This window comes from Xiphophorus maculatus, chromosome 7 (genome assembly GCF_002775205.1).
Source record: "Xiphophorus maculatus strain JP 163 A chromosome 7, X_maculatus-5.0-male, whole genome shotgun sequence".
NCBI lineage: Eukaryota > Metazoa > Chordata > Actinopteri > Cyprinodontiformes > Poeciliidae > Xiphophorus > Xiphophorus maculatus.
The window spans coordinates 3083170-3103725 of NC_036449.1; the positions used below are offsets into that span (position 1 = coordinate 3083170).

Here is a 20556-nt window from a genome sequence, read left to right on the forward strand (position 1 = left end):
CATCAGACCCAGTGATTAGTGTTTCGGTTGGTCTGTCAGAGTAGCTCCAGTACTAAAACATGGTTCAGGCTTGACTTTTAAGAGTTTTTTCTTTTAATTAATAGGTTGATATTTTTCAAACATCCACCTCTGAACTGCGACTTAATGTCGCTTGGAATGTCTTTCAATCAGGGGCGTGTCTGTTTTTTTTTACTTACGGAGGCCAGGCAGGGGGACAAACTGTTGAAGGGTGGCACATTAAAACTGCAATAAATGAACTGCAGTCTTAGATTCCAGTGAACGGCAGGCCAAAACTTCAGTAAAACTATTTATGTACCCAAAATAAAACGCATGAATCTGTATAGGATGTGAAAACTGTGTAGTAGATTTGTTTGTTACAATGACTATTTTTTCTAGTCACACAATTAGCCTGTTTAGCATAGCATAGATAACTGTATCGTATCCACCTCTATTTTTAGTGCCTTTAAGCTAATGCTATTCAATGTATTGAACCCTACAAATGACAAAGAACTGTTTAATTAGCCCTTTTTCACCTTTATGAAGAGTTTTTGATGCAGTATTTGAGGCTGCTTTTTCTGAATATTTTTAAACATCATGTATATCAGCCTGCTAATGGGACTATAGATGGAAACTAGCCCTTTGGCTATCATCGCATGCATTTATATGTAAATGTTAATTGATATGTAATGTAATATCCCATTTTCAAAAAGGAAACGTGAAACAGTCAACAGCAACAGGAGATAATGTGTTTTTTCTGTGCTAACCTGTAGCACCGATCAGGCTTTTCCCGACCGACGCCTACTTCTAGTTACCTCTGGGTCTGTTACTCTGACTCTGATGATAAATTACAACCTTTTTACATTCTAAGTGAATAATTAATTACTTAAAAATCATTCAGGGGTATTTTCTGGATTTTTAGTTTGGAGTCAGACTGTTGAACAGTACCTATCATAAAAATGAAAGACTTCTCCATGCTTTGCAAGTGGGAAAACCTGCTAAATCAGCAGTGTATTAAATACTTGTTCTCCCCACTGCAATGTACATAAAATCTGTCCATATCAGTTATCGACCATAATGTAAATATCGATATCGGCCCAAGTTTTCAAATTGGTGCAACTAAAAAAAAAACTCCACCAAAAAACAGAGGTGTAATATTTCTTAGCACACAGCAGAATGAGAGGCTGCTAAAGTGTTCTGGCTAGAACAGGTCAGCTGTGCTATTTTTGGTGAATATAGTGATGATGATATTGATTGTGGTTAACCCACATTTTTACCTTCATCACAACGTCCCAACATCCTGGCCTTTAAAAGTACACATCAAATGTTTGCATGAGGGGCTGTGAAGGTTTATCCAACAGGCTAGAAGTATGACTGACATGCACAACTTCCATGCATGGTACTTGGAACATAATATTCTACCAAACCTGACTGCGGTTTGTACAGCTCTGGGCTGGTTATGTGATTAGAAGTGGATTGTTTTCTGTCCAGAGTCCAGCATCATGATTCTGTTGGTCCAGAGGTTAATCCCTCTGAGGTTTCTCCTGAGCTGAAGGTCGGGGTGCTTGTTTTTCTGGAGCCTGCTGCATCTTGACTTGTTGCGGGTTTTCCTGCAGGATCCAGATAAACGCACCCCGCTGCATGCGGCAGCATTCCTGGGAGATGCAGAGATCATCGAGCTCCTCATCCTCTCCGGTAAGAAATCCACTCTGATCTTCATCCTTCACATTTTTCATCTACTGTTATATGTTGCAAGGGCCTTTTTTCACTTAGGATATGAACCTTAAGTTAAAATACTTAAAGAAAACTATTATTGATAAATGATCTCAGAAGCATAAATCCTCCAACAGCTTCTCTGCAAGCTGTATTTTGTGATGTTCTTCACTAAAGAACTTGTATAACAGGTTAGCTTCAGATGTTTACTTTAAATTGCAAATATTTTCACAATTTCCATATCTGGTGACAGAATTTCTGTGGAAAGCGTTGCCCCTTATTTTTTTTCTTTCTGAAAATTAGCTGCAGCTTTAATCTAAAATGTGAGACAACATGAAAAAGAAACACAAGGTTGTCTTACTTTAGCTTGCTGATGTGTGTGCTGTCATGGCTGGTGTAGTTTTTGCAGTGTGTTCTTCCATCTGACAGCCATATTGATGTGTGAAGGTGCAGATCAGCAGCACCGTGTTCACATGAATGTTTCCATGCTGCAGGGGCCAGAGTCAATGCCAAAGATAACATGTGGCTTACCCCTCTGCATCGCGCCGTGGCATCCCGCAGTGAGGTGAGTGTACACGCACACACACACGCATACACACAGGCACACTCAAGTGGAACCACGAGTTTACATACATCAAGTAAAAAGATTTACACAACTTCTTTTCTCACAGTCTGAAAAGAATTCAGACCAAACTTCCCTTAAACAAACACAGTTTGGTCTGATTTCACTTCAGACAGTAGCTGCGCTTCCCTTATAAAAGTTCACACGACTTTGTTACTAGCTGTATTTCCATTGACTATATAATTGCACAATTTGACATTTTGAAAATAAATTTGCTTAATGGAACACTGCAATTAGGGGAAAAAAATGTTTTTTTTATAAAACGTTTTGCCGCTGGGATGAGGTGGTTTTTCTTGCCATATCAAAATTGTTTTATTTCGCAAAAATGCAATGGAACCACTGTTTTTTTGCACGTGATCATCAACTGGTGCAAACCACGAAGAAGACGACGACAGGAAGTAGTTTTAGGATGAAGGCGTGGCTTGTTTTTTAATGACTTGTAGGATGATCACCCATATTCACATATGAATTTAATTGCGTTTCTTATTTAATGTAAATAAAATTGTGGAATTGTGTCTTTTCGACATTAGCGGAATATAGCGCACGTTTGTAATGTAAACAGCTAATATTCCGCTAATGTCGAAAAAACACAATTTCACTGTCATCAAGTTGTTAAAAACATCATCCTCCTTCCACTTCCTCTCATCTTCTTTGTGGTTTGCACCAGTGTATTCATTTCAGTTTTATGAAATGTACACAATTTTTTTAAACATTTCAAAAACCCCAATTTAATATCCAATATTTTAATTATATTGTAATTAAATTAAAACTATTTTTGAACAAATGAACTTAGTTTGACAAAAAAACACCTCATCCTACCACCTAAGCTCTTTATAGAAAAACGAGAGTTTCTTTTCAATTGCCGTGTTTCCATTAAGCCAATTTATATTACAAATGTCAAATTGCACAATTAGATGGTCAATGGAAATGCAGCTAGTAACAGTCTTTTACTGCTGCTACTTGGTCTGACCGAAAATTGAACTTTTTCACAATGTGGTAGAAAGAGAGAGACACAAGAAGAAAAAAAAAGATTTATTGGTTATTGCGTCAGGCCTAGTGAAACGTTTTGTGGGACATTTTTGTCTCATCATGCTGCCATTTAACAAGTCTTAATAAATAAACGCATTCCTTTAACTTCATCGTCTCTCTTGTTTTTCATAGTGACTTTGGTTAAAGACGTCCTCCGGTCTGTTTTGTCTTGCCTCCCCCTCCAGGACGCCGTGCGGGTTCTGATCCGACACTCTGCAGACGTGAACGCGCGGGACAAGAACTGGCAGACGCCGCTGCACGTCGCCGCCGCCAACAACGCTCTGAGGTGCGCCGAGGTCATCATCCCACTGCTGAGCAGCGTGAACGTGTCGGACCGCGGCGGGCGGACCGCGCTGCACCACGCCGCCCTCAACGGCCACACAGAGGTACTGCAGGCAGAGTCCAGACTAAATCAGCTTTTTCCAGTGCAGTTTTCCTGAAGAGGGAGGCTGTGATGTAAGCGGCCCTCCGTTGCTATTCTGGTTGGATGAATAGAGGAAACAGGTGGGCGAGTGGAGCTGTATCAGTGGGGTTTTGAAGTGGGCGGTGCCTTTTCATTTCTGACGGAATCATTCAGAAATGTGCCAGAGCTAAAATTAATCTGCTGTTTTCACCACCAACAACAAGTCCTCCACAGTTTTCAAGCAACAAGTGAGCCAGGAGACGAGCTGTGTTTATGTGTTCATCATGTTGTACCAACCAATCCCTCTTCCTCTGCTTGCTTTCCCTCAGATGGTGAACCTTCTGCTTGCTAAAGGAGCGAACATCAACGCCTTCGACAAGAAGGACGGCCGAGCGCTGCATTGGGCCGCTTTCATGGGTGAGACCAACTCACCTCTTTCTTATAGAACTAAATGTCACATTTATTCCTGTCCAAGATGTGTAAAAAGCTTAATATTGCTGGGGGGGTTTAATACAAGCCTAAAATGTTTGTTTTTAGTGTTTTATAGTATTTCCTCCTTTTTTCTTCCCATTATTCCCCTCCTATGTTCTTAACACTATATTCCTTCTTAGACACAAATCCAAAATTGGAAATAGAAATATGAAACAATTTAATTGGGTTAAACTGAGCTATACATTTTAATGACTTCAATCTATTATTTCAAAATGGGAAAACAGGAATTATTATTGGGAGATTATACCATGTCAATTTTTGGGAGATTATAGTACTGCAATAAAAACTAAGATTTCACACACTTACAAGGGGTGCCAGTAAATAATAAAAGCCTAATTTTTAATCTGAAGTTGGTTATTTTTCAGCATAGAGTCACTTTGTGCGTTTAGGTGTTAGAGTAGAGTAGAGACATTAATGTCTGATGTTGTTATCCTTATAATAAGGTCTTTTCTTCTCTCTCCATGTTCTGCTTTCAAGTCAGTTTTCAGTCAAGTGTCCTGGTCTTTTTTTTTTTTGTGCTGATAATCAGAAAAATGACCACAATCACGTGCTTCCATTTTAGCTCTCAGCGTTGCAGGCTGTGTCTGCTAACTAAAGCGAAGGCTGGAGGTACTGGACCTCTCAACTAAAACAGAGCATGAATGTTGAATCATTCAGAAAGTTCCAGGATCTGACTCCTGTTTAGAAAAAGGTTCATGCCCAGAGTTATTCAGGTGTGACTTGGTTTGTGTGCTGCTGCCCCCTGCAGGTCATTTGGAAGTAGTGCGTCAGCTGGTGAGTCAGGGTGCAGAGATCAGCTGTAAGGACAAGCGGGGGTACACGCCTCTTCACGCTGCAGCGTCCAGCGGACAGCTGCCCGTGGTCAAACATCTGCTCAACCTGGCGGTAGAGGTAAGAACAGATCGTCAGAGCAGGTTGACTGGTTTCTTACAGATAAAGCCTTTCCAATCTGTGTTTCAGTTCATATTTACAGGATTCCACCCATTTACAATAAACAAGAAACCTCTTTTAAACCCAAAGCTTCGGATATTTACAAGCTCCACCTCTGATGTAAACTGAATATAAACGTCTACAATAAATCTTCAAGTCAAGCTTGTGTTGTATTTGGTAACCATTGACCAAGAGACACAAATCTGGCAGCTCCATTTTTTTAAAGGGGTATTATCATGCACAGTTGACTTTTTTTAGCTTTACATCCTGTTATGTTATTCCCTCAACTAAAACATATCTGAAGTGTTACTTTGATTCTTTCATTGATGTCTGAGAAATCCTTTATTCTCCATGGTAACCATTCAGCTGTGCAAAACGCCTGGGTGGACCTAGCTCCGCCTTTGAGGACAAAGCTCCTCCTTTGAGCTTCACTTTCCAAGCTTCTGAGCTTCCAACTTACAGAGCAGCCCTTCTCTTGACTTCCCCACTCAGCTCCTTCAGACTAGCCAGCATAATACAAACACCTACAGGCGTTTGTATTATGCTGGCTGGCTAGTATTATGTGTTATCCGATCATTTCCTTATCCCATAATACAAGCTACTTCTCAGTAAAAACATTGTTAAATTGTTAATAGACGAGTGATTGTGAGGGTTTCCTAAACGTAGAGTTTCAGAAAAAGCAGGAGTTTCTTAAAGAGAGAGGCGTTGAATTACGAAGTAAAATTTCTTTCAAGTTAGCAGGTCGCTGTAAGTCAGCAGTTCTGTCTCGCATCCCTGCCATTACGGTCACGTTTCCTCCTGTGTGCCAACAGATTGACGAGGCCAATGCCTTCGGCAACACGGCGCTCCACGTCGCCTGTTTCAACGGCCAGGACGCCGTCGTCAGTGAGCTGATCGACTACGGCGCCAACGTCAGCCAGCCCAACAACAAAGGCTTCACCCCGCTGCACTTCGCTGCTGCCTCCACACACGGAGCACTCTGTCTGGAGTTCCTGGTCAACAACGGGGCTGATGTTAACGTGCAGGTAAAACCAGGCTGGTAGTGATGGACGACAGACTGCTCTGTTGAAATAAAAGTTCTGTTCTTTTTAAACCTGAATCCTTTTTGCTTCGTTTTCAATCAGAGCCGAGATGGGAAGAGTCCTCTTCACATGACAGCGGTTCATGGTCGTTTTACCCGCTCACAGACACTCATCCAGAACGGTTGGTTGTTGTTCTACATCGTCCTTTCCCGAAGCTGCTCTTCTGTCTTCACACGTCCACGTTTTGTGTTTCAGGTGGAGAGATCGACAGCGTGGATAAGGACGGCAACACTCCGCTTCACATTGCCGCCCGCTACGGCCACGAACTCCTCATAAACACGCTCATCACTAGTGGAGCGGACTGCACAAGGTGTGACGTTTGTTGTCCGCAAGTGTTTTCATCACCAGGGCAGGTTTATAATCATTAAAAATACTGTCAATCTGTCTGTACAGACGAGGAGTCCATGGGATGTTTCCTCTCCACCTGGCGGCCTTGAACGCTCACTCCGACTGCTGCAGGAAGCTGCTGTCCTCAGGTAGTTTACCTTCACATACTGATAAATATGGTGGAAAACGCGCAGCAATTAGTGTATTTCCTAAAACTGTAATGGAAATGATTTTTCCCATCACATGAGTCACATTTATAACCGGATGTTACCACTGGTGGAAAAGACGAAGAAGACAGCAGGAAGTATCTGGAGGATGATGCCTCATCATGTCTTTTAATGACTTATCGCGTCAACCAGCTTATTCACATGTGATTTTAATTGCGTTTCTTGTTTAATGGAAATACTGCAATCGCAAAATTGTGATTATATATATATATTTTTTACATTAGTGGAATATTGACAAAGTTTTGCACACATTTGTGATGGAAATGCAGCTACTGACATGGTTTCCACTCATTCTCTGAATAAGTAACTCATTTCCATGTATTTAGAAATCATCAAATCATTGGAAATGATTTGATGATTTGTGTGAATCATCAAATCACACAATTTGATGATTTCAAGACTCCAGTGCTTGTTGTGTCTACAGGCGATGAGTACAAACAAACAAGGGTTCATCATGTGGTTCAGCTATATTGTGGAAGTGAGCACAAAGAACCTATTTATATTTCTAACCCATGCACAGCTGCTGGTTGGATGGGCTACATTTGTTCCTCAGTTAAAAGTGGAGCTCAGAGTTCTTACTGAATCATTTCAGGAGATGTCTGTTTTCTTCAGTTCTTTCCAGTCACTCAGTTCTGGTAGAAAATGTGAGTTGAGAGCATTTTATTGGACTACCAATAAATTACTTTATACTTTCTTCAATGCTACCAGTGTGCCACCCTGGAATGAGCGTTACATAAGCATAAAAATACTCAAAGTTGCACTAATGGGAAGCTGTGTTTCTATCAGAATTTCTTCTGCACATGTTATAGCTGTGCATTAGAAATGTTTTTAGAAACAGCAAAAATTCAAAATAACGTACTCGATTTAGCAAAACAGTTTTTACGAAAAAGAGTTGATGTGTAAATGGAGAGATGAAAACACAATTGTCAAATGGGTTTGTGCTTTACCAGAGGCATGAAACTCAGAAAATGTTTATGTCCAGACCTCCGGCTCAGAAGGGAGGACTTTCTCTATTACACTAAATTATTTTTTGCTTCGCTTCATTGGTTCCAAACCTGTAGATGGAAATATGTGTAATTCGATTTTTTGTGACATATTAAATGGACGCCCAAAATTTGCATGACAACTGGATGGAAATATGGCTAGAGAATTGTGGCAAACTTCCCATTTCTCTGACTGCCTGTAACTTTATTTTACTTTCCATTCCGCATGCTTCTTGTTCTGTCATATAAAATCCTAATAACACACCCTGAGGTGTGTTGTGGTTGTAACATGTCAGAATACGAAAAGGTTGAGGGGTGGGGAATACTTTTGGAAGGCGCTGCATGTGGGGCTGGGATGGAACCTGGTGTTTTACACCGTGGTGCAGAGTTCATTACATTCTAAAGTGGAACAAAAAAGCAGATGGAAGAGAAAAACAGACGCCTTCTTGTCCAAAACATGTCTGAACGTGTTTTAGAATGACTGAGATGTTGAAACAAAACGCAAGTTCTCAAAGTAATTTGAGCACAGCTTGTGCTAAAACATAATCACGCATTTCCCTCCTGTCTGTCTTCACACCACCTGTCTACCAGTGTCTAAACTCTCTGACTTAACTCTCTCGTGGTCTTAAGGGACTGGGTGAATTTGGACCCCGCGAGCCTTTTAATCTATGCTTGGTTCTCCGGCGGGGTCACATTGACCCGCCTGCGTTTTTACGAGTTTTGTTGTTGTTGTTGCTTCTGCCGCCCTCTTCCTGAGCGTTGCGTTAAGACCTCCGGTTCAATCTCTCTACCGCTTCTGAGCTGCTCAAACTGTCTGGCTATATGTAACCTGAAGGCATCACGTTCTGTCGTCTGTGTTAGCAACATACGGCTTATATCTGTCCACCTGAGCCTCGTTTCCCCCCTCCTGTCACACTAACACCTGTCTTTCTCTCCATGCCCGCCTGCTTCTCTTCTTTTCTCCGTCTCTCTGCCGATGTGTGTTGTCTGGCCTCCCTGCGTCTCCCTGTGCCGCCCCCTTCAGGTCGGAGGTTTAGCATAATGTGTAACGACTCGGTCCTGTCCGCAGGCTTCCAGATAGACACCCCGGACAGCCTCGGAAGAACATGCCTGCACGCAGCCGCTGCTGGAGGGTGAGTGCAGCTGTTCACAGATTGGGCCGCTTTGAACTTCATGAATTCATCTGATATTGTGGCAGAATTATTTTCACTCAAACAAAGTAGAAAAAAAGTAACCAAGTAAAAAGGCGACTCAAAAGGTCAAACAAACCAATCAAAATATAAAGTTATGTGAAAATGTTATTTTAAACACCAAAAGGAAAATAACCCAAACCTTTATAAACATTAACAGCCACACATTTCCACTAACCATGTTTCTGTTTCTGTGCAGTAATGTGGACTGTGTCAAACTGCTGCTGAGCAGTGGGGGGGAACACAACCGCAGAGACAAATGTGGCAGGTAGGAAACAGCACAACAGGCTGTCACTGAGTCTATTTAAATTCTCTCATGTTGACTTGTTGCCTCAGATTGGGTCTTGTTTCCTTTATTTTCTTTTGAGAATGTTTCTGCTGGTGTCGCTTTAATGCGTTGGTCTCCGTGTCCCTCAGGACTCCGCTTCATTATGCAGCAGCCAGCCGTCACTTTCAGTGTCTGGAGACCCTGGTAGCTTGTGGCATTGATATTAATGCGACCGACCAGTGGGGGCGCTCTGCCCTGCACTATGCTGCTGCCTCAGACCTGGACAGAAGGTGAGCTGGTACAGAGCTGTTTCTGACTCATTGCTCTGGTAACATGATACCACACACCAGGCCTGTCCACAAGATGTGTTCTGATTATCTGATTAGGGAATTTGGCCGATATTAATATTGTTGCTACGGCCTATAACTTATATTTACCAATGTTATATATATCTATTCTTTCTACATCTTTGAAAAAGAAAAAAAAACAACCAGAAACAAACAGCAACAAGGTAGAAATAAATATTTGTTGTTTATATCTGCCCAGTTTTATTTATCATGCCGATCCCAAAGTTAAAAAACCTTTTCCCCATTGGTGGAAGCAGACAGTTATTACTCATTAGTTATAATACCATCAGATCTAGATCAATCCAAAGAAAAGGAAATTGAGAGAGCAAAAGATCAACAAGATCATATGTTTTTTTTCCCCTTTTAACATGTACATAATTTTCTAGTGAAAATTAATGAGAAGGAACGTTAACATGTAGCAATGTTTAACTTAAATTGAAAGAGATAACAATTAAGATTTTTTGAAAACTAATACACTTAGTTCTTCATTTACATCAAATAACCACAGACATACATTTTGTGTCATAATTCTCCCACTTCCCCCAATGTTCAGCAATAATGTCCATCTGTAAATTCACAGAAATGTCTTTTCTTTCCATCTTGTAAATAACCTTGCTCACCTCATTCCATTCCTAAACGGTCGGCTCATGCTGCACTGTCCATTTTTTTCATTTTTGTTTTACTTCTCAGAAGCCAAAGAAAACAATCCGCACAACAGTTATTTAGAGAGTTCTATTTAAAAAGCCATGGCGGGCCAGATTTAGCTCCCAGTCCTTTAGTTCGACACGTGTTTTAGAGTATGCTGGTAATAGTGCTGTAAAATAAGTGGTGAGATGACGCTGTTTATGCTAACGTCCCGTGTTTTACCTTCAACCCCTCCACAGGCGGCGTGTTGCCCTGGAGCCAGAGAGCGAGGGAGTGCAGGCAGAGAGGGAGAAGGAGGCTGCGCTGTGAGGGAAATGTTCGGACATGTTGGATGTCTGCTGCCAGTTGCTCCCTCCTCTGAGTCTCTGTGTTTGTGTCGCAGATGTTTGGAGTTCCTGCTGCAGAGCGGAGCGACGGCCTCGGTCAAAGACAAACAGGGCTACAGTCCTGTCCATTACGCTGCCGCCTTCGGACACAGGCACTGTCTGGAACTGGTTGGTCCCTACACACACACACACACACACCCAAACACACACACACACACACACACACACACACACACACACACACACACACACACACACACACACACACACACACACACCAGTGTGATCTAACAAAGACACAGTAACTTTTGTGGGTTTTTTTATTTGTTTTTTGGACTAAAACTGCCTGTAAGAACTTTCACCCTGCAGTCGTTGCCATGTTATGTCGGTTTGATGCTGGTGAAAGCAGCAACTTGTCATTCTGAATGTTTGCTCATGTTAATGTGTTCAGCTGTTAGTCTGGGAAGGGAATGGGCTTTCTGTGCATGCCCAAAGGCTGAAGAAAGTGAAAATAATTACTCAATATCTGCCTTATAATTCACATTGCAGCATCTTAACTTTTGAATCTTTTTTTTTTTGCTAATAAAAAGACTAGAATGATTTTAGACCTAACATTTTTCTGACTGTCTTTTACATCTTTTATTAAGGCTAGTCGGATTAGCTAACTGTAAAGTCTCTGTGTGGCTTTGCTAGACTGTAAATAAATCCCACGTGGGCTGGAAGTTTTCTAAGTGTTTTCTACATCCTGCCTCTGTAGAAATAGTTGAAATGATTGGTCCAGCTAAAACACTGCTGGATCCCATAAACAGCCAGTTAATCATCCCTAATAATCCCTCACCTTAATCTGAGGTATTGTTTAAATATTCTGAAAAATAAAGGTGATTAAAACTTCCACACCTCCATAAGTATCCTTTAATCCCATTGGATGTCTTTCTGAGGCCAGCCAGCTGGGTCTCATGCTGGTTTTGTTGTGACTTGCAGCTGCTGAACAGAGATGATGGACCTCAAGAAGAACCTGAGTCTCCTCATGCCAGGAGCCCTCTGCACCTCGCTGTAAGTCTTCTCTTCTCCTACTGCACTTTACTGTAATCCACATAATGTCATGCATTATAAGCAAAGGTGTTCCATAAGGTCATTTTTCAAGTAAAATTAGTAATGACAAATGATTTAATACATCATCTCTACTGGGTTTCTCAGCTTTATTTATGTCAGCAAAATGATTATTAAAGGAGCAGTATTATGGAAAATCCAATTTTTGTCATCTTATATTATTTCCTTATTAAAAACATACCTAGAGTTTTGCTGTGATTCTTTCATGCATGTTTTAGAAATCCTTTAATTTCTATGACAACCATTCAGTTGTTCTATACACCTGGATTGTAGCCCCATTTTGACAACGAAGCTCCTCCTCAGAGCTGCAGTATAGATCAGCCCTCCCGTACGACTCCTCCGCTCAGCTCCTTCAGACTAGCCAGCAGCAATTAGTAAACACCTGGTGGACCTGCTCATCTGCTGAGCTCATTATAGGAGCTACTTCTCAGTGCAACACTGGTAAAAACATTGTTAAAGGGTTAATAGAGGAGCCATGTTGTCAAGGCTTCCTGAAGGCGGAGCTTCAGAAAAAGCAGGAGTTTCTTAAAGAGACAGGAAAAAGTCTGTCACTTTCATGGTGTTCAATCACAAAGTCAAATTTCTTTTAAGTCAAGCATTTTATAACAACTGAAGGCACAATGGTTATTTGATTATTCTATAAAATGGCACTATGTGGCTGGAAAACACCTAACACTGCCCCGTGTAGAGATTTTAATTAAGAATTATTGATAGTTTCCCTGTTAAACATTTGATTGACGTTCTTTACTCTGAGCTTGTTTTTCCGTCAGGCATACCACGGCCATGCCCAGGCTCTGGAGGTCCTTCTACAGGGAGAGAGGGAGGTGGACCAGGCAGACGAGGCAGGACGGACCCCTCTGGCCCTGGCCGCCCTCCGGGGCCACACCGACTGCGTTCACACGCTCCTCAGCCAAGGGGCATCGCCACACTCTAGTGACCAGCAGTATGGCCGTTCACCTGTTCACCTGGCAGGTGGGTTAACAGTCATGGATAGAGTTCAAATTAAACTTTAGATTTTTGATCAAATCACCTTTTATTTAGAGGGAACGGTCAGTGCAGCGCTGCAACCATGTTTAAGTCATGGTTATAACAACTTTGCCTTGTTTGGATCCACTTTTTGTCCCACTATTCAACAGTTAGTCAGCTGACCAGCCATTAATGTCTGCTCCTCTCTCTTCAGTGATGAACGGCCATACGACGTGTGTGCGCCTCCTGCTGGATGAATCGGACGGTGCGGAGCTCATTGATGCCGCTGACTCTCAGGGACAGTGAGTTGTGCTCTTCCCTTCTGCCTTCCAGCATTATTTTTGTGTCTGTTGCTTTAAGGAAGCGTCGCCCTTGTTTCCCGCAGGACTCCTCTGATGCTGGCGGTGGCTGGAGGTCATGTCGACGCCGTGTCACTGCTGCTGGAGCGGGAAGCCAACGTCAACGTGGCTGACAGCCACGGCCTCACAGCCCTCCACCTCGGGGTGAGTCTCTGTCACAAGACTTTACTTTGAAGCTACGTACAAATTGTTTAGCGCAGCAAATGTTATAAAGCCTTTTAAAATAAGACAATATAACATTTTTAAAAAAGATATCTACTGTAAGAAGTTGTCATTAAAAAAATACAGTTTTGTTTCTTAGGTTTTAAAGAACAACATAAATTTTTTTTAAAAAGAAATGGATACATTTTATTTTATGGGAATATTCATATTTGTGAAAAAAAAGTAGTAAAAGTCCATGTAAAGTTATGTAGTCAAAAATTTACGGTGAAAATTTTAGGGTTGCAACTAACAATTATTTTAGTAAAAGATTATTTTGATGAACAATTTAATAAAAAGATTATTACAGTCAGTTGATTTTTCATCTAATGATTCAAACTTATGCCATACATAAAAATGTAAATAAGCAAATACTACGATTCTTTTTAAAGTAGCAAAATAAACATTGAATAACAACATTCCTTTGGTGAACACTTTCTAATTTGTAGCAAAGGATTTATCTTCAGCTAAATAATCCTTCTAACATCATTTGAAAAGTTCAGCTCAACAGCTGAAGGTGCCGAATACGAGATTTGTTTTAAACAATTTGAACCAGGTGAAGCTAAAAATGCCACATCAGGAAGTTCTGTGTCGAATATAATTATAGACAAGGTTTTTTATTGAATTTGCAAAATGGACATTATTTTTTTCATTGTGAAAGATCCAAAGAGCCACTTGTGGCCCCGGAGCCGCAGGTTGCAGAGCGCTGAGCCAGCCGGTGCCTGTCATGAATGAATCTGTCAGACTTGCTGTTGTTGATCATGTGACTGTTCCTGTGAAGTTACACTCTGACCTGCTCTCTGTCCGCCCCAGCTGCTGTGCGGTCAGGAGGAGTGCATCCAGTGTCTGCTGGAGCAAGAGGCCTCAGTGTTGCTAGGAGACTCTCGGGGTCGCACCGCCATCCACCTGGCTGCTGCGCGAGGCCACGCCTCCTGGCTGAGCGAGCTTCTGAGCATCGCCTGCTCAGAGTCGCCCTCTCTGCCCCCACTAAGAGACCACGGCGGGTACACACCTCTGCACTGGGCCTGCTACTATGGTTAGTGACTGAAAGACACCCGCTGCTGGAAGATGGTTGGTTCCTCTGGTTAACTGTCAGGAACTAAGAATGAGTTTTGTCCATTTCTGTTTTTAAGCTAAATCAGCCAAAATTAGGCAATTATTCCAACTGTGCAGAAATATTGTTTTCCAAAAGATTATTCAACTGTGTAGGTTAATTTGAAGTTAAAATGTTCAAAACATGCAGGTTTATGAAAAGGAGGACAGACTTTTTACAGAATAAATTTCCACAAATGAAACAATAAACCCAGATAATAAACTCCACTGGTCAGCGCTGACGATGAGTGTGTGTTTCCAGGCCATGAAGGGTGTGTGGAGGTTCTGCTGGAGCAGAAAGGCTGCCGGTGCATCGACGGCAATCCGTTCACTCCTCTACACTGTGCGGTGTAAGTCTGGCTGCCGACTCTCACTGCGGCTCTCTTGTTTTGCCGTCCTTCATGCCGGAGCTTGTGTCAATGCTTAAATTGCCAGGTTGAACGATCATGAGCCGTGTGCGTCGCTGCTGCTGGAGGCCATGGGGTCGGACATCGCTGGATGCAGTGATGCTAAGGGCAGGTAAGACGTCGGTGTGAAAGCACTGGTGCTGCAGCGCCATCAATCTGCGCTGCATCACAGCTTTTTACTCCTGCAGGACTCCTCTCCACGCCGCGGCGTTCAGCGGCCACGTAGACTGCATCCATCTGCTCTTTTCCCATGATGCACCTGTGGACACCGCAGACCAGTCAGGCCGCACTGCACTCATGATGGCAGCTGAGAAGGGCCGGGCCGAAGCTCTTGGTGATGATTCCTGATTTGGTGCTTTTCCACCTAGCAGCTCAACTCAACTCTGCACAGTTCTGGTTTTCTGTTACAGAAGATGAACAGGTGTAAGCGGGCGGGGTCTTCATATAGATGACCCCAGAGTCCAGGAAGTATTACCACATACGTGTACATGGCACAAATTAACGCTGTCCAGCATTTTATATGTTGGCATCAATCCAATACCAAGTAAATAAATCGTCAATACTGAGGCCGATACTTTTAATAAAAGTTTGATATATCGTCAAATTTCAGACCTCTTAGGTATTTTTGTGTTTGTTCCTTTCTATTACTTTTTTCAAACTTCAGAAACAATGTTGGCAAAGTTTATAGGCATCTACAAAATGCTGTAATAACATATGAACATGGTTTATGTGGATTTTTCCTAAAGGTGCAAAAATGATCATTCGTGAGCAAATCGAAACCAAATCTGTTTTGAGATAGAGTTGAGAAACTACTAGGCTTGTGATGATAACATATGTGCTGGATAAAAACTGTTACCATGTAACTTCTAGAGGAAGTTTAGAGGTTTTTAATTCTTTAATTTTGTTTGGTTTCTTTTGGTGATTTTTTTTCTTCTGATTTTAAATTTTTCTAGTTTTTAATTTAAACCTAGAGAAAATCTGTAACTGCGTAGAGTCAAGTTGAGCCTTGCTGAGTAAGTGCCAGTGGAAAATGACCATTTGAGTCCATTTAAAAACCTTCCCAGCAGTCAGTCTGGTTGTTGTTTTAGCTGCGTATTAACATGGCTCTCTTGCAGACTTGCTGTTGACCAGCGCTAACGCCAACCTCAGTCTAACAGACAAAGATGGCAACACCGCCCTGCATCTGGCTTGCAGTAATGTAAGTGCATAGCTTTAGTATTTGCTAATGTGATATGCTAACTTTAGCACATTTGCTCTCTGTTTTGTCATGAGTTGTTTGTAATTCAGCTTGTGGCTGATAGTATACGTATATATATCTCTCCTCCAGACTGAGTCACAGATTCAGTAATCTTTCACTACATGTGCGCATGCATTAGGAAAGGTGAAAAACACTCAGATTGTTTGTAAAAACCAAGATTTGATAGAATCAACAGAGTAATGTGCATGGCCTTTAAGGGAGGTACGCAAGCTGTGCAGAGGAAAATGGGCTGTGATTTTTAAGTTCAAAGCACAAAAACTGAGTTTTATGACATAAGCTTAGTCAGTTGTCCCCAAAACTGAGCATTTAAAACACTTTGACTGGGACATTTAATGAGAAAATGTTATGTGTTATGTGTTTTCACTCTGTTTACCATAAGTGTCATTTTTTTCCTCCTGACCTGTAGCATGTTCTGGTTTCAGGGGAAAGAAGACTGTGCATTGTTGATCATGGAGAAGATGTCTGACTCTTCACTCATAAATGCCACAAATGCAGCGCTGCAAACGTGAGTGTCTAAGAAGCTGGATAAAAATTAAGCTAAACGTATGAATTATCTACAAGGGATATATTTCGAAATGCATTCCGTTTATTTTTTATGTTATATTAACAGTCCACGTCATCTAGTGTTTTAGTAACTTATATAATCTAATACACTATTTAAAAGTAGCTCAACCTATAAATCTGGCACCATGTTTAATTCCTAACAGGAAGTCATTTTGGTTTTGAATGACTTGTATTGGCTAACGGGTTTTAGCTTTGCGCTATACTGCCCCCTATGTGTTCGCCATGGTTGTGCGGGTTCATGTGGATGAAAATTGAAACCAATCCTGTGTGCATGATATCTTGTTTTTTAAACAATATGGTGGAGATATTTGTTTTTATAAAAATATGTTTATATTTTGGACAAGGCTTTTGTCATATTACAATCTTACTGTAGATTTTATTTAGAGGTGTCATTGTGAAGGGGGCTGAAAACATATGTATTCCACATTGTTTTTAGATCTTTATTTGTAAAAAGTCTCAAAGTCATGTATCTTTCTTCCACTTGGCAATCACTCAATACTTTGTGTTTGTTTATGACATTATAATCCCAATAAAATACAGTGAGGTTTGTGATTGTAAAATGACTAAATGCTAAAAATGTTCACGAGGTGTAAATACTTTTGTATTTACCTACACCAGGTTAGACTTTATATATTGCTAAAATGTGTAGGATTACTTATTGGAAAAAGTGTATATAAAATAGAACTTACATGTTCTGGAACTCTCCCTGGTTCGGTGTTCGGTCTGGAAGAGAAGGAGCAAAGGGAAAAGTTGTTTTCTTTTTAGCCTGGGCAGCAGTGTGATATGATCCAGTGAAGCGATGTCAGTGTGAAACTGTCTGTCTCCGTCAGTCCGCTCCACCTGGCCGCCCGCAGCGGCCTGAAGAAGGCGGTCCAGGATTTGCTGTCCAGAGGAGCCAACGTCCAGACGGCCGATGAGAACGGTAGGATGACCAGCTTCACGCCATCACTGCTGCTCTGCATGAACGCTTCTCTCTCCTGCAGCATGAACTGCACTGTACTGCTGAAGGGTTTGGAAACGACTTTCTCTCTGCTCTGCAGATGCTCCACTTTTAACAGCAGCTCCCACTGGGTTGACGCGTACAGTGACATTACAGGCATACACTGCAGTAGCATAACATTTTACTAACTGTTTTTGGTCTAGTTTCTAGTGCAACTAGAAGAGAAAACCAACTTATAAGTAACTTTTCAGCAAAATACAGGAGCTTGTTTTAAGTCAATAACTTCTTAATATTGATGAAGAAGTACTAGTTCCATAGTTGCCCTCGCAGATTATTTCACTTATAAGAAAAAAGTCTCATCAGTGAAATAATCTACTAGTGGATCAGTACTTTTTCATCAATATTAGGGAATTATTAACCTAAAACAAGCTTCTATATCTTGCTGGAAAGTTACTTATAAAGTAGTTTTCTCTTATTACAAGTGTATTTAGATATTTTCACCAGAAACTAGACCAAAATTGCTTGGTAAGATTTTGTGTTTTGTCAGGCAAAATTTTAACATTTTCTCTCTTTTTATGATTGTAGAAACTCTCCTATAATACTTTCTCAGCTCTTTGAAAAGATTTTAATTAGGGATGCAATAATATAAAAATTTGGGCCGATATTAATATTGCAAATAATTGATATACATCAATATCAATATACATTTCTAGTCCCTTTTGATTCACCAAGGTGTCTTTGCTTCAGTTAAACTCCCCATAATCCTTTGGTGCATCACTGTCACATGACCAACCTGCTCCCCTCTCAATCCAGATCAGATCAGTAACAAAATAGAAAGATCGGATGTTAATATCAGTCCAGTTTGATTTATTGGACTGGTATCGATATATTAAAAACTGCCTGACTTTGGCCAATACCGATGTTAATACCATTATATTGTACAACCTTAATTTTAAAGCATCTCTTCTAGAACATATTGATTGTGAAAACCAGGATGAATATTTAATAAGATTTTTGGCTCATAATAACCATTTTTCTTTCCAAAGGGTTCCGATATTAAATGCTTTCATTTGCATTCAGCTGGTGGGAGCTGTGACTGAACGGTTCAGGTTGCTTGCCGACTTGCTGTGTTCTCTATTTAATGTGTTTACTGGTCAGGGCTGGACGTCGCTGTTTTTAAGACCCAAATTGTCAACTAAAGTCCAAATCGACCCTGTTTGAATTCTCACATTATAGTAAGAAAACTAATTTAAACATAAACAACAAATCTAATGTTTATCAGCCTCTTTTTATATCTTTTAATATTCCTATATGTGTATTTGTATTTTAGAACACGACAGCATCCAGTAAACACTGCAATATTTCTGTATTCCCTACAGAAAGCAGGTGATTTCCTAAATCCCTGTAAACATTCCCAAATCCTGTGTGTTCTTTTACAAATACAGGTAAGTGTAAAATAATAGAAACAATGCACATTTGCTGTAATGCGTTTGAAATTGACTCCAGCACATGAAACCTTTCCAAAGCAGGAAGCAGTTGGCGTTCTGTGGCAGCTGGATCCTCTCTGTTCTCTGAACAGCTGAAGAAGAAACGATGTAAACTGCAAAAAGCAGGAAATGTTGATGCAGTGAAATGAGCAGCATCCACTAAAGAACAGGCTGAAAATGTTGAGCTTTGAGGCTCCTTCTACATGGAAAGCGATGTGGTTCATCTTTGTTTCAAAGCTCAAAACCCTTTTAGACTTCTTTATCACTATTCAGGATGGAATGAACAATAAATAACTGTGGGATAGTTGTGATTAGGGATGTGAACAATTAACTGACTTTTGACTAATGGTTTATTACGTTAAAACTAGTTCTGATCCATGTAGACCTTGTTTTAGTGTTGCAGTTTGGGCGCCATCCATCAGAGGGCGCTGTTGGTCACACCCATGGGAGCCAGTGATAAAAAATTAATGACAGCTGAGCCTTACCAGAACGGGAAAGAAAAACAGTCCAACTAGAGTCCGGTTTGAGATGCTAAACGCATTTTGTCCAGTTGTGTTTTAAAATATATTTCGTGTTTCAAATATCTATTTTTTTTTTCATCTTTTATTTTTCTACTCAGCAACCTATGTTTTCACGGCCTTCTAAGCTCCAAAACCAAAATTATTCCAGAAAGACCGTGGGCGGCATCAGGTGTTTGCTTCTTGAACGCACTTCTGACTTTATTGTTTGAAAAAATATTTGAAGTTTTTCATATTTTCTAGCAAAAATACGAGCAAATCAATAACAACAATTTTGAAAAACTTCGATGAAAACGAAAGTTAACCAAGACTGACCTACAAGTTCAGAGAGCGGGAAAAAACAAAAATGCCCGTCATCACACCGGACATTCGACAAACAAACAAATCCACCCCGACCCTGGTGTGGTCTTCATCTCTTTAATGAATGGGAGGGTCTAAAAGTGACCAAAGTAATCTGAACATTTCCAAATACAAAAATTAATTACAGGTTTCGGTTCCAAACTAACTTAAGTATCTTCTAGCAGCTCAAAGAAAAATTAAATTGATAGAACTTATGATTTGGAAAAAATCAACACGAATGACCATAATGTCTAAGCTTAATAATGACTGAATTATCTGTTGAGTCAGTCGTATTTAGCTCAGCTGACTCTAATATATGTTAAACCTTAATCATGATTTCCTGTTTATAATTCAGCATATTCCAGAAAATGTTGCCATCCATGTTATGATAAGACGGTTGGAAGAGGCCCAATACAAGAGAAAACTCAGGTTTTTAAGCAAATGGCTGCTGATCAATTAATCTTGAGTTGATCATCTTTAGATCAGCTCATTAATCAATAACTTGCATCCCTGGCTGTGAGTTAAAACCTTTAGTGGTTCCTCAGTCCAGCCCTGACTGACTGTCGTTCCTGTCTTCAGTGTTCTCCCTTCTCTTTGCTCCACCTGTCAGCTGGCCGGAGACTAACGGAATGCTGCTCCATCTTTGTCTTCTGCTTCGCCTCCCTCGCTTCCTCCACATCTCCCTGTCTCCTTCCTCCTCCTCCTCTTCCTCTTTGCTCCGTCTCTGTCTCTCTGCC

At 40.9% G+C, this 20556-nt stretch overlaps 1 protein-coding gene across 3 annotated transcripts in view; it reads left to right on the top strand.

Moving 5' to 3' along the window:
- The window catches only part of ankrd44 (ankyrin repeat domain 44), a 36232-nt gene that overhangs the window by 11304 nt on the left and 4372 nt on the right, over positions 1-20556 (top strand). For 2 of the 3 annotated variants that reach the window (XM_023336939.1, XM_023336940.1), the window contains exons 3-27: positions 1614-1692; positions 2205-2275; positions 3547-3747; positions 4094-4181; positions 5005-5147; positions 5999-6211; positions 6311-6389; positions 6464-6578; positions 6662-6744; positions 8875-8938; positions 9195-9263; positions 9413-9553; positions 10495-10560; positions 10638-10749; positions 11563-11634; positions 12462-12663; positions 12872-12959; positions 13043-13160; positions 14028-14250; positions 14569-14656; positions 14742-14825; positions 14902-15047; positions 15829-15911; positions 16394-16476; positions 17366-17457. In XM_023336939.1, coding sequence (XP_023192707.1) covers positions 1614-1692; positions 2205-2275; positions 3547-3747; positions 4094-4181; positions 5005-5147; positions 5999-6211; positions 6311-6389; positions 6464-6578; positions 6662-6744; positions 8875-8938; positions 9195-9263; positions 9413-9553; positions 10495-10560; positions 10638-10749; positions 11563-11634; positions 12462-12663; positions 12872-12959; positions 13043-13160; positions 14028-14250; positions 14569-14656; positions 14742-14825; positions 14902-15047; positions 15829-15911; positions 16394-16476; positions 17366-17457 — 2803 coding nt within the window. Of the gene's footprint in view, positions 1-1613; positions 1693-2204; positions 2276-3546; positions 3748-4093; positions 4182-5004; positions 5148-5998; positions 6212-6310; positions 6390-6463; positions 6579-6661; positions 6745-8874; positions 8939-9194; positions 9264-9412; positions 9554-10494; positions 10561-10637; positions 10750-11562; positions 11635-12461; positions 12664-12871; positions 12960-13042; positions 13161-14027; positions 14251-14568; positions 14657-14741; positions 14826-14901; positions 15048-15828; positions 15912-16393; positions 16477-17365; positions 17458-18854; positions 20551-20556 lie in introns of those variants that run through there. The other variant, XM_023336941.1, reaches the window with a different exon arrangement.